The sequence below is a fragment of the Coregonus lavaretus genome (genome assembly GCF_964263955.1).
Source record: "Coregonus lavaretus genome assembly, chromosome: 4".
NCBI classification, from domain to species: domain Eukaryota; kingdom Metazoa; phylum Chordata; class Actinopteri; order Salmoniformes; family Salmonidae; genus Coregonus; species Coregonus lavaretus.
Genome location: NC_139991.1, coordinates 62,736,981 through 62,756,119, shown reverse-complemented (window position 1 = coordinate 62,756,119; position 19,139 = coordinate 62,736,981). Strand labels below are relative to the sequence as shown.

Below are 19,139 nucleotides of genomic sequence, written 5' to 3'. Positions count from 1 at the left end.
TCTGTCTGCTTTATTAGCATTTTAATCCGTCGGTAGACTCGCCGCATGCTTTTCCTTTCCCTGCCTGATGGGCCCGCTCCCTGTATAAAGACTTCACAGCCATTATTCCCCACGTTTCTAAACCTCTCTACCCTCCATCTTAGAGATGCCATAGAGGAGAAATATTGAAAAGAGGGGAACGAGAAAGAGTGGGTGCTTACACACAATGATTGGACGATAAATAGTTGAGGAACACAGGTCCAAGTATACTGTGTTTTCTCTGTGTGTTCCCATAAATCGCCCCAAAGCCCCAAAAAACAACAACAACCTGCATTAAAAACAGGTCAGGTTTAATCGTGTTGTGTTTTCACATTTATTAGTATCAGCCTGCGTCGTGACAGCGCTCTCTGTTCTACCATTAATCTACACCAGTAAACATGTTTGCCTGATTCGTCATTACCAAACAAATTGTGTGGAATAAGAAACACTCACCTTGTAACAGAGTGTTTACATGTTCTTCTTCTGAAGTAATGGCTTACTTCAAAGGGTGAGGCTGTTGTCAAGTTTGTAAAGCTCTTTTCCCCCCTCCTTTTCAATATCCACACAGAAGATGAAAGCCGCTCTATGAATTCAAATGTAATTTGTTCAGTCATGCATAAAACGTTTTCTCTCTCTATCTCCTTCCCTCTCTCTCTCCCCCCTCTCTCTCTCTCCTCTGTCTCCCTCCCCCACTCTCCCTCCCCCTCTCTCTATGTCTCTCTCTCTTCCTCTCTCGCTGCCCCCCTCTCGCTCTCACCCTCTCTCTCTCTTGCCCGGGTGAAGCTGGAAAGCAGTGTAGCAAATTGGAAGTACAGCGTTGAATGACAATGAGAGAAACGGAATAAAAAAATACATATTGGGGGCAGAGAGAACTTAAGCAATCAAATTAAAAAGTTATTACGTTTGGAATGAGGCACACTGCTCTCTCCTGTCACTGTCTCCATCTGGTAGTCCTCCAAGTCAAGCCTCAGAGAGAGAGAGAGAGAGAGAGTGAGAGAGAGGAGGGGGGGGGGGGAGAGAAGGTGAGAGAAGGAGAGAGAGAGAGAATGTGTGTGTGTCAGAGTGAGAAAGAGAAAGCGAGAGGGAGTCTCAGAGGGAAAGAGAGAGAGAGAGACAGACAGAGAGACAGACAAAGAGAGGGAGAGATGTGGGGCTCTTGTACAAGATGATGTAAGTTATGGGCCTCAGGCTACTAGCTGATGTAAGTTAGGGGCCTCAGGCTACTAGCTGATGTAAGTTAGGGGCCTCTGACGTTTGGACTAATATCAAACTGTTTGGCCAGACTTTGCTCAGAGTCTGGCTATTACCCAGGATGGAGATGCTAGAATAGTACTCCTCTCCTCACACAGTGGCTGGGCTGTAGAGTGGTCCACATGGTTTTACTCTGGCTGGGGGAGTTAAAATCAAATCAAATCAAATGTTATTTGCCACATGTGCCGAATACAACAGGTGTAGACATTACAGTGAAATGGTTACTTACAAACCCTTAACCAACAATGCAGTTTGTTAAGCAAAAAATAGATAAGCAAAAAATAAAAATAGCAAATAATTAAAGAGCAGCAAAAATAAAATAACAGTAGGGAGGCTATATACAGGGGGTACCGGTACAGGGTACAGAGTCAATGTGCGGGGGCACCGGTTAGTCGAGGTAATTGAGGTAATATGTACATGTGGGTAGAGTTAAAGTGACTATGCATAGATAATAAACAGAGAGTAGCAGCAGCGTAAAAGAGGGGGTGGGGGGAGACTATGCAAATAGTCCGGGTAGCCATTTGATTAGCTGTTCAGGAGTCTTATGGCTTGGGGGTAGAAGCTGTTAAGAAGCCTTTTGGACCTAGACTTGGCGCTCCGGTACCGCTTGCCATGCGGTAGCAGAGAGAACAGTCTTTGACTAGGGTGGCTGGAGTCTTTTATCATTTGTAGGGTCTTCCTCTGACACCGCCTGGTATAGAGGTCCTGGAAGGTAGGAAGCTTGGCCCCAGTGATGTACTGGGCCGTACGCACTACCCTCTGTAGTGCCTTGCGGTCGGAGGTCGAGCAGTTGCCACACCAGGTGGTGATGCAACCAGTCAGGATGCTCTCGATGGTGCAGCTGTAGAACGTTTTGAGGATCTGAGGACCCATGCCAAATCTTTTCAGTCCCCTGAGGGGGAATAGGCTTTGTCGTGCCCTCTTCACGACTGTCTTTGTGTGTTTGGACCATGATAGTTTGTTGGTGATGTGGACACCAAGGAACTTGAAGCTCTCAACCTGTTCCACTACAGCCCCATCGATAACATAGATAGATAATTGTGCCAAACTAAGCTTTGTCGAACAATAGCCTTGCTTCTCTCAACAACGAACAGTATCATTTAATCCTCCCCCACAATAAGCATCATCACAGCATTGTGAGTCTGAATATTGTGAGTCTGAATTCTACGGGAGAGAACAGAAAATAACAAGCTTTTTGCTGCGGTTTGCACAAATAATAAGCAATGAGCTGACGACTAATTAACCTTCCAGAAATGGCTTCCTTTCAGTGCTGTAAGTGATATTTAGGCATATGTATGTGTTGCCTTACACAATTAGCATTGTCCAACCGACAATGACTAATACTACCAGCAGCATATGATAATGGTTGGTTGTGATAATGAGATTATGTGCTGCCACACTGTATGAGCATCATGGATGGCAACACTGCGGTTAAATAACGTGTATACAGTATGTGTGTGTGTGTGTGTGTGTGTGTGTTAAAGTGACTCTTAAAGGTCGACATGCATGCTTTCACACACACACAGACACATACAGATGTTATAAACAATAAATACGTGAGAAATTCATAAAAAACACGGTATGATTAACAACTTGTTTATAATCCTTCTCATAGGGACATGTTCCACGAATTGTGTGAGGGGTAGGAATGGGCGGATTTCTCCATCCCATTCTCTGGCCGTTGTGTTGGGCAGTTCAATGGTGAGAAATGTCTCAGCAAAAACGTTGTGTTATCCAGGAGCATGAGTACAAGACATCAATAAGCTGCTCCCAAACATTTTAAACCTACATCAGTAAATGTAGTCTATCATAGTTCATGTTGGATTCAATGACATTATGAAAGGCTGCTTCGAACAGCTGAAGATGGATTTTAAAGAACTGATTGGATCTCTGCTTGACACCAACAAATGCCCCATGATATCTGGCCCTGTGCCCTCCCTAAATCGCGGCATTGAACGTTTCAGCAGACTTAGCCCTCTATAACTGGCTACGTGACTATTACAGCTCTATGGGTGTAACATTTATTGACCATTTTAATACCTTCTGGAAACAAAGCTCGTATTATAAGGAGGATGGGATCCACCCAAATCATTTGGGTTCCTGGATCCTTTCACAGCATTATAAGGGTGTGTTGAGACAATTACTTATCAATGACCCAAGCCCAGCTCAGTTAATCCCTACCATTGTGTCGCTGAGTTCTCATAATGCTTTAGCAAATGTACATTATCCCAGGGGTGTTGGAAGACACAATGTAAGTAACCTAATTGATGTCCCTCTAACTGCCCTGAATGCCTCTGTTGATCCTACAGCTATTGTATGCAGTAATCATGTGCCTATGAACCAGAGTTATACTGTTAGCACTGAGGCGGTGTGCCCTAGTAGGAAGTCCACTGTGTGCAGCTCACCCTGCACTAACATAAATAACATGAGCATGTCTACTTCTGCTAACCTTCCGAGTAAAGAAATGAAAACAATCAAGCATCCCAGAAAAGTGCTAAAAATAGTACAAGTTAGCATATGTAGCTTAAGAAGCAAGGTTCATTAAATCAATAATTTGCTAGTAACAGATGACATTCATATTCTAACGATCTCTGAAACTCACTTAGATAATACCTTTGATGATACAGGGGTAGCAACACATGGTTATAACATCTACAGAAAATACAGAAATGACAATGGTGGAGGTGTTGCCGTTTATAATCAGAACCACATTCCTGTAAAGCTTAGAGAGGATCTCATGTTTAATACTGTTTAAGTAATATGGCTACAGGTTAATCTGTCTCACCTAAAGCCCATTATTGTGGGAAGCTGCTATAGACCACCAAGTGCTAACAGTCAGTATCTGGATAACATGTGAGAAATTCTTGAAAATTTATGTGATATCAACAGAGAGGTATATTTTCTGGGTGACCTAAATATTGACTGGCTTTCATCAAGCTGCCCACTCAAGAAAAAGCTTCAAACTGTAACTAGTGCCTGCAACCTGGTTCAGGTTATCAGTTAACCTACCAGGGTATTTACAAACAGCACAGGAATAAAACCATCAACATGTATTGATCACAGCTTTACTAAGGCTTCAGAAATTTGCTTTAAAGCAGTATCCAAATCCAACGGATGTAGTGATCACAATATAGTAGTCATATCTAGTAAAACCAAAGTTCCAAAGGCTGGGCCTAATACAGTGTATAAGTGCTCATACAATAAGTTTTGTAGTGATTCCTATGTTGTTGATGTAAAGAATATTTGTTGGTCTGTGGTGTGTAATGAGGAGCAACCAGACGCTGCACTTGACACATTTATGAAATTGCTTATTTGAGTTACTAATAAGCATGCACCCATGAAGAAAATGACTGTCAAAACTGATAAATCCCCATAGATTGATGAGGAACTGAAAAAGTGTATAGTTGAGAGGGACGAGGCAAAAGGAATGGAAAATAAGTCTGGCTGCACAACCGATTGGCAAACGTATTGCAAATTGAGAAATCTAAACTGAATAAACTAAACTGAATAAAAAGAAGAAGAAACTATACAATGAAACATAGATAAATGATATAAAGAATGATAGTGAAAAGCTATGGAGCACCTTAAATGAAATTTTGGGCAAAAAGGCAAACTCAGCAACATTATTCATTGAATCAGATGGCTCATTCATCACAAAACCCAGTAATATTGCCAATTACTTTCATTATTTTTTCATTGGAAAGATGAGCAAACTTAGGCATGACATGCGAGCAACAAACGCTGACACTACACATCCAAGTATAACTGATCAAATTATGAAAGACAAGCGTTGTAATTTTCAATTCCGTAAAAGTGTGTGTGGAAGAGGGGGGAATTATTGTTGTCTATCAACAATGACAAGCCACATGGGTCTGAGAATAGTAAAGCCCCCTTTACTGGCTCAAATAGCCGACCAATCAGTATTTTAACAACCCTTTGTAAACAAAAGAAGCATAATGTTTGACCAGATACAATGCTATTTTACAGTAAACAAATTGACAACCGACTTTCAGCACCCTTATAGGGAAGGACATTCAACAAGCACGGCACTTACACAAATGACTAATGATTAGCTGTGCGAAATTGATAATAAAAGATTGTGGGAGCTGTTTTGTTCGACTTCAGTGCGGCTTTTGACATTATCGATCATAGTCTGCTGATGGAAAAACATATGTGTTATGGCTTTACACCCTCTGCTATATTGTGGATAAAGAGTTACCTGTCTAACAGAACACCGAGGGTGTTCTTTAATGGAAGCCTCTCCAACATAATCCAGGTAGAATCAGGAAATCCACAGGGCAGCTGTCTAGGCCCCTTACTTTTTTCAATCTTTACTAATGACCTGCCACTGGCTTGAGTTAAGCCAGTGTGTCTATGTATGCGGCTGACTCAACACTATACACTTCAGCTACTACAGCGAGTGAAATCCCTGCAACACTTAACAAAGAGCTGCGGTTAGTTTCAGAATGGGTGGCAAGGAATGTTAGTCCTAAATATTTCAAAAACTAAAAGCATTGTATTTTGGACAAATAATTCACTAAACCCTTAATGTCAACTAAATATTGTAATTAATAATGTGGAAATTGAGCAAGTTGAGGTGACTAAACTGCTTGGAGTAACCCTGGATTGTAAACTGTCATGGTCAAAACATGTTGATACAACAGTAGCTAAGATGGGGAGAAGTCTGTCCATTATAAAGCACTACTCTGTCTTTTTAACAACACTATCAACAAGGCAGGTCCAACATGCTCTAGTTTTGTCTCACCTGGACTACTGTTCAGTCATGTGGTCAGGTGCCACAAAGAGGGACCTCAGAATATTACAATTGTCTCAGAACAGGGGAGCACGGCTGGCCCTTAAATGTACACGGAGAGCTAACATTAATAATATGCATGAAAATCTCTCATGGCTCAAAGTGGAGGAGAGATTGTTTTTGTAAGAAGTGTTGACTTGCTGAATGCACCGAGGTGTCTGTTTTAAGCACTAGCACACAGCTCGGACACCCAAGCATACACCACAACACATACCACCAAAGGTCTCTTCACAATCCCCAAGTCAAGAATAGACTATGTGAGGCACAGAGTACTACATAGAGCCATGGCTACATGGAACTCTACTCCACATCAGGTAACTGATGCAAGCAATATAATCAGATTTTAAAAAACAGATACAAATACACCTTATGGAACAGCGGGGACTGTGAAGAGACACACACAGGCACAGACACACATACACATGATAAGACACGCACTCTACACACACACGTGTATTGTAAATATGTGTTGTGAAAAGTGTTATGAAATGTAATGTCATGTAATATTTTAAATTGTTTATAACTGCCTTAATGTTGCTGGACCCCAAGAAGAGTAGCTGCTGCCTTGGCAGTAGCTAATGGGGATCCTTAATAAATACAAATACCTGTTCTGTTTTTAATGATACAAAAACCAACAATTGTGAAGAAAATAGATGATCTCTGTGACACCTTAAAACATTATTATTTCCTTAGTACTCCCATGATATGGACACGGCTAAGAGCTATAAACATTAGCATAACCCCTTGTGTGAAGCTTCTTCATAAAACTACATCCTGTCATTGTCTGACTCAGCAGATTTTAGACAAACAGAGAGAGATAGAAAGAAAGAGAGCGATAAATAGAGAGAGAGAGAGCGAAAGAGAGAGAGAGAGAGCGAAAGAGAGAGAGAGAGAGAGCGAAAGAGAGAGAGAGAGAGAGAGACAGTGAGAGAGAGAGAAACAAGCATCAATAAGACATTGGGAGGCTTGGGAGGGTTGAATCATCCTGAGTTGGCTGTTTTAAATCTATGCCGAGGAAGACTCCAGGATATAGTTGATCAAAGAGTATCTCCTCTCACTTACTTCTGTTCTTTAACTTTCGCCTCTGGAGACATGAGGATATTTATAACAGACAGTAATGGTGGATGGATTGCTGATCACCTGCTTTTGGCTATTGATCATTGATCAGAATGAATCACATGTCAGGAAGTGACTGCAGTAAGATGTCATCATCGTAGATTGGTTGCCGAAGCTGGTAGCTTATCATCGACCAATCAGATTCCTCAGTTTGGCAGCACTGCATTCATTCGTCTCTATGATACAGCACTATGTTGTTCTCAGAATTCTGAGCCAGACCCCAGCAAGGTGAGGGGAAAAGTTTTTTGAGACTAACTTCAAACTGATGTATCTCCCAAACTCTTGGCTCTTGGCCTCTAACCGTGCTGTTGTTGTTGAGTTGTGGAGCAAAACAAGAGGGAGGGAGAAAATGTATGGAGGAGAAGTTATCTGTTTTGTTTCTCGTCATTCCCTTCCTGCCCTGAATTGGAATAAGCTCTCCCCTGTATTCGTTCACTGCCCTATTCAAATTCCTTCTTCAAGCCTGGTTTGAAGACACTCGCTCCACTGGCATAAATCCTCATCTTCCCCTCCTCCTCTCCTCCCCTCCTGATTTCCCCCTTTCTTATTTCAATATGCTACCTCGCAGCCAGCATCCCCCCGTTGACGATGGTACCGGGAGTTGCGGGCAGGTGGAAGTGCGTAAAGGATGAACGTGCGCTTCCACCGGCAGCCCCTGGGCACTGGGGTCATTCGGCAGCGTCCAAACCCCATTAGCAGGAAGCAGAGCCATGTCAAGCAGGGCCGAAGTTGATAAGCAGGCCCCCAAAACAGTAGCTTGCCAGCTCCACTCTGCTCTGCACCGTGCTGCTGTGAAACAGGCAGCTCACAAACACAACACACACCCTCCTCAAGGGCTCCCTGAGGAAAGTGCCACCAGCCAGAGAGAGAGAGAGAGAGAGAGAGAGGAGAGAGAGAGAGAGAGAGAGAGGAGAGAGAGAGGAGAGAGAGAGAGAGAGAGGGGGGGGGGGGGGGGGGGGTGGGGGAGAGTGAGAGAGAGAGAGAGAGAGAGAGAGAGAGAGAGAGAGACAGAGTGAGAGAAAGAGTGAGAGACAGAGAGAGACAGAGCGAGACAGAGAGAGACAGAGAGACAGACGGAGAGATAGAGACAGAGAGACAGAGCGAGACAGAGAGAGACAGAGAGACGGTGACAGAGAGACAGACGGAGAGACAGACGGAGAGACAGAGAGAGAGACAGAGACAGAGAGACAGACGGAGAGACAGAGAGAAAGACAGACAGAGAGAGAGACAGAGACAGAGACAGACGGAGAGACCGAGAGAAAGACAGAGATACAGAGAGAGAGACAGACGGAGAGACAGAGAGAGAGATAGAGAGACAGACGGAGAGACAGAGAGCTAATAAAGTAGCAAGAGAGTGAGAATAAAGGATACTTACTGATCAGCACATTAGCTTTCCAAAGGACGTTGTCCACATATTACAAATGATCAATTTCTATGATTGTTTTGGTCTAATTCTCAGCTACTTTCCCTGTTATGTTGACCTGGTTTTGAACATCTGATCCAGCTCCAGGCAGTAGTACCCATCCATAGTGTTACCGCATGTCTGACCCAGTCTAACCCAGGTCTGGCCCTGTTGACCCACATAAGTCACCAAGGTCCAGGAGTCCTAATGTTTCTGCCCCTTTAACGGTTAAACGGTTCCTGGAACAAATGTGTTCTAGATTCCCGCCACATGTTCCAAACAGGCTCCATGACCCTTTGACTCTCCACTAGTGATGCGCGGGTTGACTCATAACCCGCAGTCCCCACGGTTATATCCGTGGGTTGGACGGGTTTGGGGTCAATAAATATTGTGTGGCTGAAGGGTGGGTGGGTGGCAAGAAACATTACCTTAAAAAATCCATAAATGTATAATTGTTGTGCAATTTATATAGTCTACATTGAGGTTTTTCTTTCATTATTTTAGGCTATCTGGTATTAGTGCATAAGCCTAAGATTTAGGGCTTAACTGTAAGCGAGCCAAATTGCCTACACAGCCAATCACCAAATAATGCTTTTGGGAACGGGCAGAAAAAGGTTAACATCAATCAAAGGAGGCAAAAAGGTCATTGATGAAGTTTAATTAAATAAGACAAAAACTGCGAAAGGAGAGTTGAAAATAAAGAGAAGGGATGGAAAGAAAAGTAATGTTTTGAAAAGATTTGGTGAAGTGGTAAAAGAGGATGATGGCAGTGCCAGGATGAGGCGCTATACAAATTCAACAGTCACAAGACTGGACTTCAAATAGGCCTATGGCATGTCAAGGGAACTGTAGCCTACTGTTTAGATGGGTTAAATGGAAACTGAAATTTGGACATTGACTAACCGGAATAACCTACTGTTTTTTGGCAAACTCCAAAGTCCTCTGATAATACTAGTCCTGTGCGAATCAACATCCCTGTGTCTTGAATGAAATGTCTGTGTTTTCCAGGTGTTGCTCCCGGTTTGAGCAAGAAAACAATAACTGATTTGATAAATTGAAAAAAGTGCTGCACATAGCCTATATATGAAGGGCCTACATGTATCAACTTTCACAGTTAATGCTTTTGTTTATAAGTTTTGTGCGAATGAATTGAACATCGGCAAATACATCATAAAAAAAATAATTGCGCCTATTTAATGAAACACTTGCTGTTAATAGATCGCAAAGCAGCATACAACTGAGCTAAACGTTTGGAACAAGTTCACTTTCTCATCCATAGACTAATAGCGCATATCAAGCACAAGTTAGCTGTTTAGCTCACATCTGAAGGCTGGGGGGCATTTAGGACGCCTTCTACTGCGGATCGCTAAAATATTCTAATGATTATGATCACACATATTCAATTCAAATATTATGGCGACACTATACGAAAGATGGTTTGATATGGTTTAGAAACTTGCGAACCAAGATCGAGTTATCAGTGTAGACTGTTATAGCCTGGACTTGTTGAAATATCTTCACACCTAGAAAAAAACTTCCAGGCTTCATAAGTGTCGATTTATAAATGAAAAAAAGAAAGAAAGAATTACAGGTGGCAGTTTGGAAAAAATTTATCCCGCCCGAATCGTCCTCTGGAATAACGGACATTCTGGGGTAATAAATACATAACCAACGCTCTCTAGTAATACTAGTCCCGTGCGAAAAGGGCTAAAGCCTTAATAATAACTCCTGCAGAATTAAGCATTTTTTGCAGTAAAATTATACACCAAAGCTAAATTTGGACTTGGGAAAAGGAGTGGAGAAATATTATTTCTTTCTTTCTGCATCTTGAGAGAATGCAATGCTCTGTAACGTAGACGCTGGGAGTCGAGAAGCAGGTGGTAAGTTTAATGTAACAAAGAACATGGAACAATACAACATAGGAGTAGCGTCTTGACATGAAACACAGAAACAATACCGCCTGGGGAAGGAACCTAAGGGAGTGCCAGATAAAGGGGAGGTAATGAGTGAGGTAATGGAGTCCAGGTGTGCCTCATGATGAAGCGCAGGTGCGCGTAATGATTGATGCCAGGTGCGCGTAATGATGGTTACCAGGACCGGTGGTTAGTAAACCGGTGACGTCGAACGCCGGAGGGGAGGAGCGGGAGTAGACGTGACATACTCAGTTAGATAAGATCTGTAGAGGCGCTGTCTTCATCATAAAAGCATAATAAAAGCCAATAGTATTTCAGCCACACAAAATATGCATCAAAGCCAAACTGAAATCTTATCAGAAACACATTTGTTCGTTTTCACAGCTTTGTTTTTCCTTACAACCAGTCAAACTGACATTTTGCACAGAAAATATTTCCCGTTTTTTTTTAGCGTAATTGTATTTTCTCCCCAGTCCCTAAACATCTTTGCTCCGCGAAAGATGACAAAGAAAACTTTACTGATATCAACTAGATTGAAGCGTTCATTCTATCGATGTATTATATTATTTTGTTTATTTAGTCTTCTAAGGCAACATATAATGACAAAAGAGAAGCTACATGTATCTAATTATAGACAAGTTGACTAACAAATAGCCTACCAAAATGTCAGAAATTATCAGCAGAAACATATCTAATACAGGCAAAACAACCCCCTGTCAAAAAATTGTTCTGCCTATATCGCATTTTCTATATTTGCGGGTTAGGGTTGGGTGCGGGTCTCAGATTTTCACTTTATCACATATAGTCAGGCGGTTGTGGATGGGTTATTAGCAATTGCGGGAGGGTGCAGGTGAACAAACAACTGACCCACGCACCACTACTCTCCACCAATCACAGGGTGTGAACTTAAAGTGGCTGACCTGCTCGCTAACTCACAGGTGGCCTTCCAGAATCTCCTACTAATGACACTGAGAAAGACTCATAGACAGCTTGCTAGGATAATAGTATTCTTCTCTGAGGCAGTGCTAAATATACAGTTTTACTGCAGCAGCAGTGCTTTACAGTGGCTTGCGAAAGTATTCACCCCCCTTGGCATTTTTCCTATTTTGTTGCCTTACAACCTGGAATTAAAATGGATTTTTGGGGGGTATGTATCATTTGATTTACACAACATGCTTACCACTTTGAAGATGCAAAATAAATTTTTTTGTGAAACAAACAAGAAATAAGACAAAAAAAACAGAAAACTTGAGCGTGCATAACTATTCACCCCCCCAAAGTCAATACTTTGTAGAGCCACCTTTTGCAGCAATTACAGCTGCAAGTCTCTTGGGGTATCTCTATAAGCTTGGCACATCTAGCCACTGGGATTTTTGCCCATTCTTCAAGGCAAAACCGCTCCAGCTCCTTCAAGTTGGATGGGTTCCGCTGGTGTACAGCAATCTTTAAGTCATACCACAGATTCTCAATTGGATTGAGGTCTGTGCTTTGACTAGGCCATTCCAAGACATTTAAATGTTTCCCCTTAAACCACTCGAGTGTTGCTTTAGCAGTATGCTTAGGGTCATTGACCTGCTGGAAGGTGAATCTCCGTCCCAGTCTCAAATCTCTGGAAGATTGAAACAGGTTTCCCTCAAGGATTTCCCTGTATTTAGCGGCATCCATCATTCCTTCAATTCTGACTAGTTTCCCAGTCCCTGCCGATAAAAAACATCCCCACAGCATGATGCTGCCACCACCATGCTTCACTGTGGGGATGGTGTTCTCGGGGTGATGAGAGGTGTTGGGTTTGCACCAGACATAGCGTTTTCCTTGATGGCCATAAAGCTCAATTTTAGTCTCATCTGTCCAGAGTACCTTCTTCCATATGTTTGGGGAGTCTCCCATATTGATTTTGGCGAACACCAAACATGTTTGCTTATTTTTCTTCTTTAAGCAATGGCTTTTTTCTGGCCACTCTTCCGTAAAGCCCAGCTCTGTGGAGTGTACGGCTTAAAGTGGTCCTATGGACAGATACTCCAATCTCTGCTGTGGAGCTTTGCAGCTCCTTCAGGGTTATCTTTGATCTGTTGTGGTGCCATATTCTTTCAATTGTTTAATAATGGATTTAATGGTGCTCCGTGGGATGTTCAATGTTTCTGATATTTTTTTATAACCCAACCCTGATCTGTACTTCTCCACAACTTTTTCCCTGACCTGTTTGGAGAGCTCCTTGGTCTTCATGGTGCCGCTTGCTTGGTGGTGCCCCTTGCTTAGTGGTGTTGCAGACTCTGGGGCCTTTCAGAACAGGTGTATATATACTGTGATCATGTGACACTTAGATTGCACACAGGTGGACTTTATTTAACTAATTATGTGACTTCTGGAGGTAATTGGTTCCACCAGATCTTATTTAGGGGCTTCATAGCAAAGGGGGTGAATACATATGCACGCACCACTTTTCCGTTATTTATTTTTTTGAGTTTTTTGAAAGAAGTTATTTTTTTCATTTCACTTCACCAATTCGGCTATTTTGTGTATGTCCATTACATGAAATCCAAATAAAAATCAATTTAAATTACAGGTTGTAATGCAACAAAATAGGAAAAACGCCAAGGGGGATTGTCACGATCGTTAACGGAAGATACGGACCAAGGCGCAGCGTGATAAGCGTACATTTTTATTAACGTACTGAACACGACACAAAACAACAAACAAACGATACGTGAAGTCCTAGGTTACACAAAACAAACCTTTAAGGAACAAGATCCCACACCGACTAGTGCCAAACAGGCTGCCTAAGTATGGTCCCCAATCAGAGACAACGAGATACAGCTGCCTCTGATTGGGAACCACCCTGGCCAACATAGTTCTAAACGATCTAGAACATCAACATAGAAAATATAACACAGAAACTACACATCCTGGCTCAATATTTCAGAGTCCCCAGAGCCAGGGCGTGACAGTACCCCCCCCCCCCCCCCCCCCCCCAAAGGCGCGGACTGCGACTGCGACCGCGCCACACAAACACAACAGGGTAGGGGCCGGGTGGGCATTGCGCCTCGGAGGCGGATCAGGCTCCGGGCGTGACCACCACTTTCTCTCCACCTCCCCGTTGCGCCCCTGATCTGGTCTGGCACCGCTGACTGGAGCTGGACCCGACGACGGTGGATCAAACCGTACAGGATCCGGACTGGAGGGCTTGGCCGGAGCTGGAATGGACACCGGTGGAGCGGATTGCTCTGGCTCCGGAGTGGATCCGCTGACTGGAGTTGGGCCGGACCCCGGTGGAGCAGATTGCTCTGGCTCCGGAGTGGAGCAGCTGACCGGTGCCGGACCAGGCACCGGTGGAACAGGCACGGGCCGTGCCGGACTGGACACACGCACCACTGGCTTGGTGCGGGGAGCAGGAACGGGTCGGACCGGGCTGACGACGCGCACCACTGGCTTGGTGCGGGGTGCAGGAACGGGCCGGACCGGGCTGACGACGCGCACCACTGGCTTGGTGCGGGGAGCAGGAACGGGCCGGACCGGGCTGACGACGCGCACCACTGGCTTGGTGCGGGGAGCAGGAACAGGCCGGACCGGGCTGGCGACGCGCACCACTGGCTTGGTGTGAGGGGCAGGAACAGGCCGGACCGGGCTGGCGACGCGCACCACTGGCTTGGTGCGAGGGGCAGGAACAGGCCGGACCAGGCTGGCGACGCGCACCACTGGCTTGGTGCGAGGGGCAGGAACAGGCCGGACCGGGCTGGCGACGCGCACCACTGGCTTGGTGCGGGGAGCAGGACCTGGCCGGACCGGGCTGACGACGCGCACCACTGGCTTGGTGCGAGGGACAGGAACGGGCCGGGCTGGACTGGGAATATAAACCACTGGCTTGGTGCGGGGAGCAGGAACGGGCCGGGCCGGACTGGGAACACGCACCACCGGCTTGCTGCGAGGGACAGGAACGGGCTGGGCTGGACTGGGAATATGCACCACTGGCTTGGTGCGGGGAGCAGGAACGGGCCGGACCGGGCTGGGAACACGCACCACCGGTTTGGTGCGGGGAGCAGGAACGGGCCGGGCCGAACTGGGAACACGCACCACTGGCTTAGTGCGAGGAGCAGGAACGGGTGGGGCCGTACTGGGAACACGCACCACTAACTTAGTGCGGGGAGCAGGAACGGGCCGGACCGTTTTGCGAACACACACCACTGGCCTTGTGCGGGAAACAGGAATGGGTCGGGCCGTACTGGGAACACGCACCACTGGCTTAGTGCGGGGATCAGGAACGGGCCGGACCGGACTGGTGACACACACCACTTGCTTGGTGCGAGGAGCGGGACTGGGTTTCCTTATAAACCTCCGCTCCTTCTGCTGCCTAACCAGTTCCTCTCGCCGTGCCTCTACACTCTCCCTCTCCCTTAACGCCTCTTGTAGCTCCTCCCTCCGACCAATTAACTCCTGCTCCCTCTGGACCAATAGCCCCCGTAACCTGGTGGCCTCCTCTCCTAGTCTGCAGATTCGCCCTGTAGCTGCCTCCTGCTGCCCCGTCGTCCACGCCGTGTGCCCCCCCAAAAAAAAATTATTGGGGTTGCCTCTCGCGTGTCCGTCGTCGGCACGGTTGGCGTCGTTTCTCCTCTCCTGCCTGGGCATTTACCTTTGCCCATGGCCCTTTCCCCGCGAATATCTCCTCCCATGACCACCATTTGCCCACCTGAGACATCGCTATCTTCTCCTCCTGGGCACGCTGCTTGGTCCTCTTTTGGTGGGATCTTCTGTCACGATCGTTAACGGAAGATACGGACCAAGGCGCAGCGTGATAAGCGTACATTTTTATTAACGTACTGAACACGACACAAAACAACAAACAAACGATACGTGAAGTCCTAGGTTACACAAAACAAACCTTTACGGAACAAGATCCCACACCGACTAGTGCCAAACAGGCTGCCTAAGTATGGTCCCCAATCAGAGACAACGAGATACAGCTGCCTCTGATTGGGAACCACCCTGGCCAACAAAGATCTAAACGATCTAGAACATCAACATAGAAAATATAACACAGAAACTACACACCCTGGCTCAACATTTCAGAGTCCCCAGAGCCAGGGCGTGACAGGGATGAACACTTTTGCAAGGCACTGTATATACACAGTGATAGATCACACAAACAAGTTGTGAAGCTTTTTGATGGAGGAAGACTAACTCGAGAGGACAATTATAGGTTGCATTTTACATTAACTTGTCCAACTAATAGTTTAAGTTAATTTAAATATAGTGTTTGAAAACAATATTGTAGACTTAATTAGTCTTTACTATGTTTCCATCTTGCTATAGAGAAAAACCCCTACTTTTCTTTTTCTTGAAGTCAAGAGTTGTTACATGTTCTCATATATGTAGTCATATAGGCTAACTATATGAAATAAGAAGCAACATCATACATGGTGTTACCCAATTCCCCTAGGCCTTGGTACGGTATTCTAGCCAGTAGCTCTTGAGACAGGCAGTACAGTACATGTACCTAACTGTTCCACATGTTGTTAGTCTGAGGCCTATCCTCTCCGCTCTCCTCCCGTTCCTCTCATTCCCCTACTCCCCTACATCAAACACCCCTCAGGGGAGTGTGTACAGAAAACACAACACAACAAGCCAAGTGAAAGACACAATGTTTCTATACTCTATTTGTTTTAAAGTTGTGAGGAGAGGAGAGAAATATTCCCTTTTTCCATCTGTTCTCCTTCTGTTCTCTCCTCACCTGACCCTGTTTCATCTTCCTCCCACTCTCTCTCACTTCTGTTTACCTTTATCCTTTGTCTTTCCCTCTTTCTTCCATCTCCCCTCCCTTGCTTCGTCTCCACCTCTCACATTCTATTCTATTTAACTGTTCCAATTCAGCTCATCCATGGTGCATTCAGATTCATATACTATAGCTGGCATCATATTTGTGTGCTGCTAAAACGTTATCCATTATAATGAAAGAGTCTGGGAACCCTGGACCAAGTCTCCTCTCTAGTTTATGTTATCTCTTTATCTCTTCTGCTCATTTCCTCTCTATGTATCCTCCTTTTCTTATTTCATTCTTCTATTATATCTCTTTCACAGTCACACCCTGCTCTACCCCTCTTTACGTGTCTCTTTCTCTTGACTCCCATGTACTTTCCATCTTTCTCTCTCTCCCCCTTTCTCTCCCATCCTGTTCTTCCTCAACCTTTTGACCAAACCTGAATCTGTCTTTACCTTTCCTTTTGTTCTCCAACTCAACCCATCCCTTCCCTCCAACCCCTCCATCCCCTCCTCCTCATGTCCCTCTCTTCTCTGTCCCGCTCTGTAGGAGTAGCTGACAGCCACCATCCCTCCATCCCCTCCTCCTCATCCCCCTCTCCTTGTCTCTGTCTCTTCCTTTAGGAGTGGGTGACAGCCACCGACCTGCTCATCTCTCTGGACAGGCTCAACACGTTCGGAGATGAGTTCTTCAAGGACGCCAAGGTGTTGCGATCCTACTTCTACGCCATCTCCGATTTCTCCGTAGGCGCTAGGTAACACACACCTGACATCTGAGAGAGAGAGGGAAAGAAGAAGAGAGGGAGAGAAGAAGAGAGGGAGAGAAGAAGAGAGGGAGAGAAGAAGAAAGGGAGAGAAGAAGCGAGGGAGAGAAGAAGAGAGGGAGAGAAGAACAGAGGGAGAGAAGAAGAGAGGGAGAGAAGAAGCGAGGAAGAGAAGAAGAGAGGGAGAGAAGAAGAGAGGGAGAGAAGAAGAGAGGGAGAGAAGAACAGAGGGAGAGAAGAACAGAGGGAGAGAAGAACAGAAGCCTGTTTGCTTTGATTTATCTTTGTCTTTGCTCATTTCTCAGAGAGACTCGAATAGGAAACAACAACCCAGCTTGGAATAGTGCCCCATTTTATAGATAATAAAACAGATAATAAAACGCTTCTCCACACTTCCTCCCTCTCTGTATCCTTTTTACATAACAAATAGTCTAACTCAACACAAGCCCTCTATGGTCCTGGACAGTAGATTGTAAGACTAATAAATAGAACACTCTCCCTCCCCCTGCCTACCAAGTTCCCCCCTAAACAGAACAGAGCCACATCATCCTCCTCTGTCCTGTGTCTTTTCTATCACTGTCCCTGCTCTGTCCCTGGTCCCCAGACCTGGGTTCAAATACTATTTGAAATCATTCCAAAACGGCAAGCCTGGCACATCTAGCACTCCGGGTAGACCAGAGCAAACACTCCAAGTATTTTAACGATTTCAAATAGTATTTGAACACATGTCTGCTGGTCCCTGGGCTTATTCCTCACAGTAACGAGATGGGACAACAGGAAGCGTTCAGCACAGACAGGATGTCCATGGGCACAGCACAATAACATGAACCTTATTAAGTAGTTGAGATGAAGCCTTCACCCACTGCTTCAACAGGATCTGACACCTGTCATAAGTGTTTATGATCACAGCGAGGGGTGACAATCTGACAAATGACCCAACAATGTCACCATGACACCTGAGGGAATGAAGGGGGGCAAGCTGACAACTTGTTGGGCTTGCTTAGTCAGCCTAGCTTGTTGGATTGGCCATAGCAGTGCTAGCACTTGTCAGTTGGCCAATTCCCACACTGAATATTATGAATGGAGACAATAAGTGTCAGGGTATGTCAATGTGTTGGTTTAAATTGTCAACTAGTGTAGTATAGTAACTCAAAATAGTAAAAAGAAATGGTCCAGAACTGACGGACTACTGAGCTGCTATATGAGCTATTTTCTGTGCCATATTCATTATTGCGGTTGTCAAGATTACCTCAGAGTTTACTACTAGAGACATCTGAGTTGGTGATTGGGGGCAATTTTCACTTTCTTACTAACTACTTCCATGTCACAACAACAACAACAACAGAAACAGAAATAACTGATTCGGAGCCGTTAGCATAAAGAGCCTGGATCTGGGACAGCTGGTTAAATCTGACAGTGACAGGCGCAGTGATGAGCCCCCCTCTTCCCTCACAGAAAGGCCCTATACAGAGCCAATGACAGAGGGTGCATCCCAAATGGCGCCCTATTTCGTGCACTACATTTTACCAGGGCCGTAAAGAGCTCTAGTCAAAAGTAATTTACTATATAGGGAATACGGTGTCAGTTGGGACACAACAAGGAGAATCAGACACTATCATCCTCAGCGTGTCACAGTAAAGATAGGGCCTCAGCTAACAGCTATTGGCAATACATCCTTAATCCTTAAATTACTTCTAGTCACAGGAAATTGTATTTTCTAGACTGTTTGGAAAGGATATGTATAACTTGATATATAGCACAATAACTCACATGCACACGCACACACACACATACACAAACGCACACATACACACACACAGTGACTGGTAGCGGAAGTTGTTTATGCTCAGGGATATCTTGTTCAGATGAGAGTTGGATAGACAGGGGAGATGAGCAGAGCAGTGTGAAGGGGACAAAACCCCACGTTGTCCAAGGCGATGTACTGTATCTGCCACTGATAGGTAATAGGAGGTGAAAAGTGACAGTGAAAATACTTTCTCATTTTACATCTCCTACCTGTCCTATTCTCTGTTCTCTGTTCATTTCCTTCTGTGTGTGTGTGTGTGTGTGTGTGTGTGTGTGTGTGTGTGTGTGTGTGTGTGTGTGTGTGTGTG

General features: G+C 45.0%; 1 protein-coding gene across 1 annotated transcript in view; it reads left to right on the top strand.

Annotated features, from left to right (window-relative positions):
• LOC311127505 (laminin subunit gamma-3-like) overlaps nt 1-19,139 on the top strand; it is a gene marked incomplete at both ends in the record, with an annotated part of 68,886 nt that overhangs the window by 17,360 nt on the left and 32,387 nt on the right. The window contains one exon of the mRNA XM_084159328.1: nt 16,886-17,016. Coding sequence (XP_084015454.1) covers nt 16,886-17,016 — 131 coding nt within the window. The remainder of the gene's footprint in view (nt 1-16,885; nt 17,017-19,139) is intronic.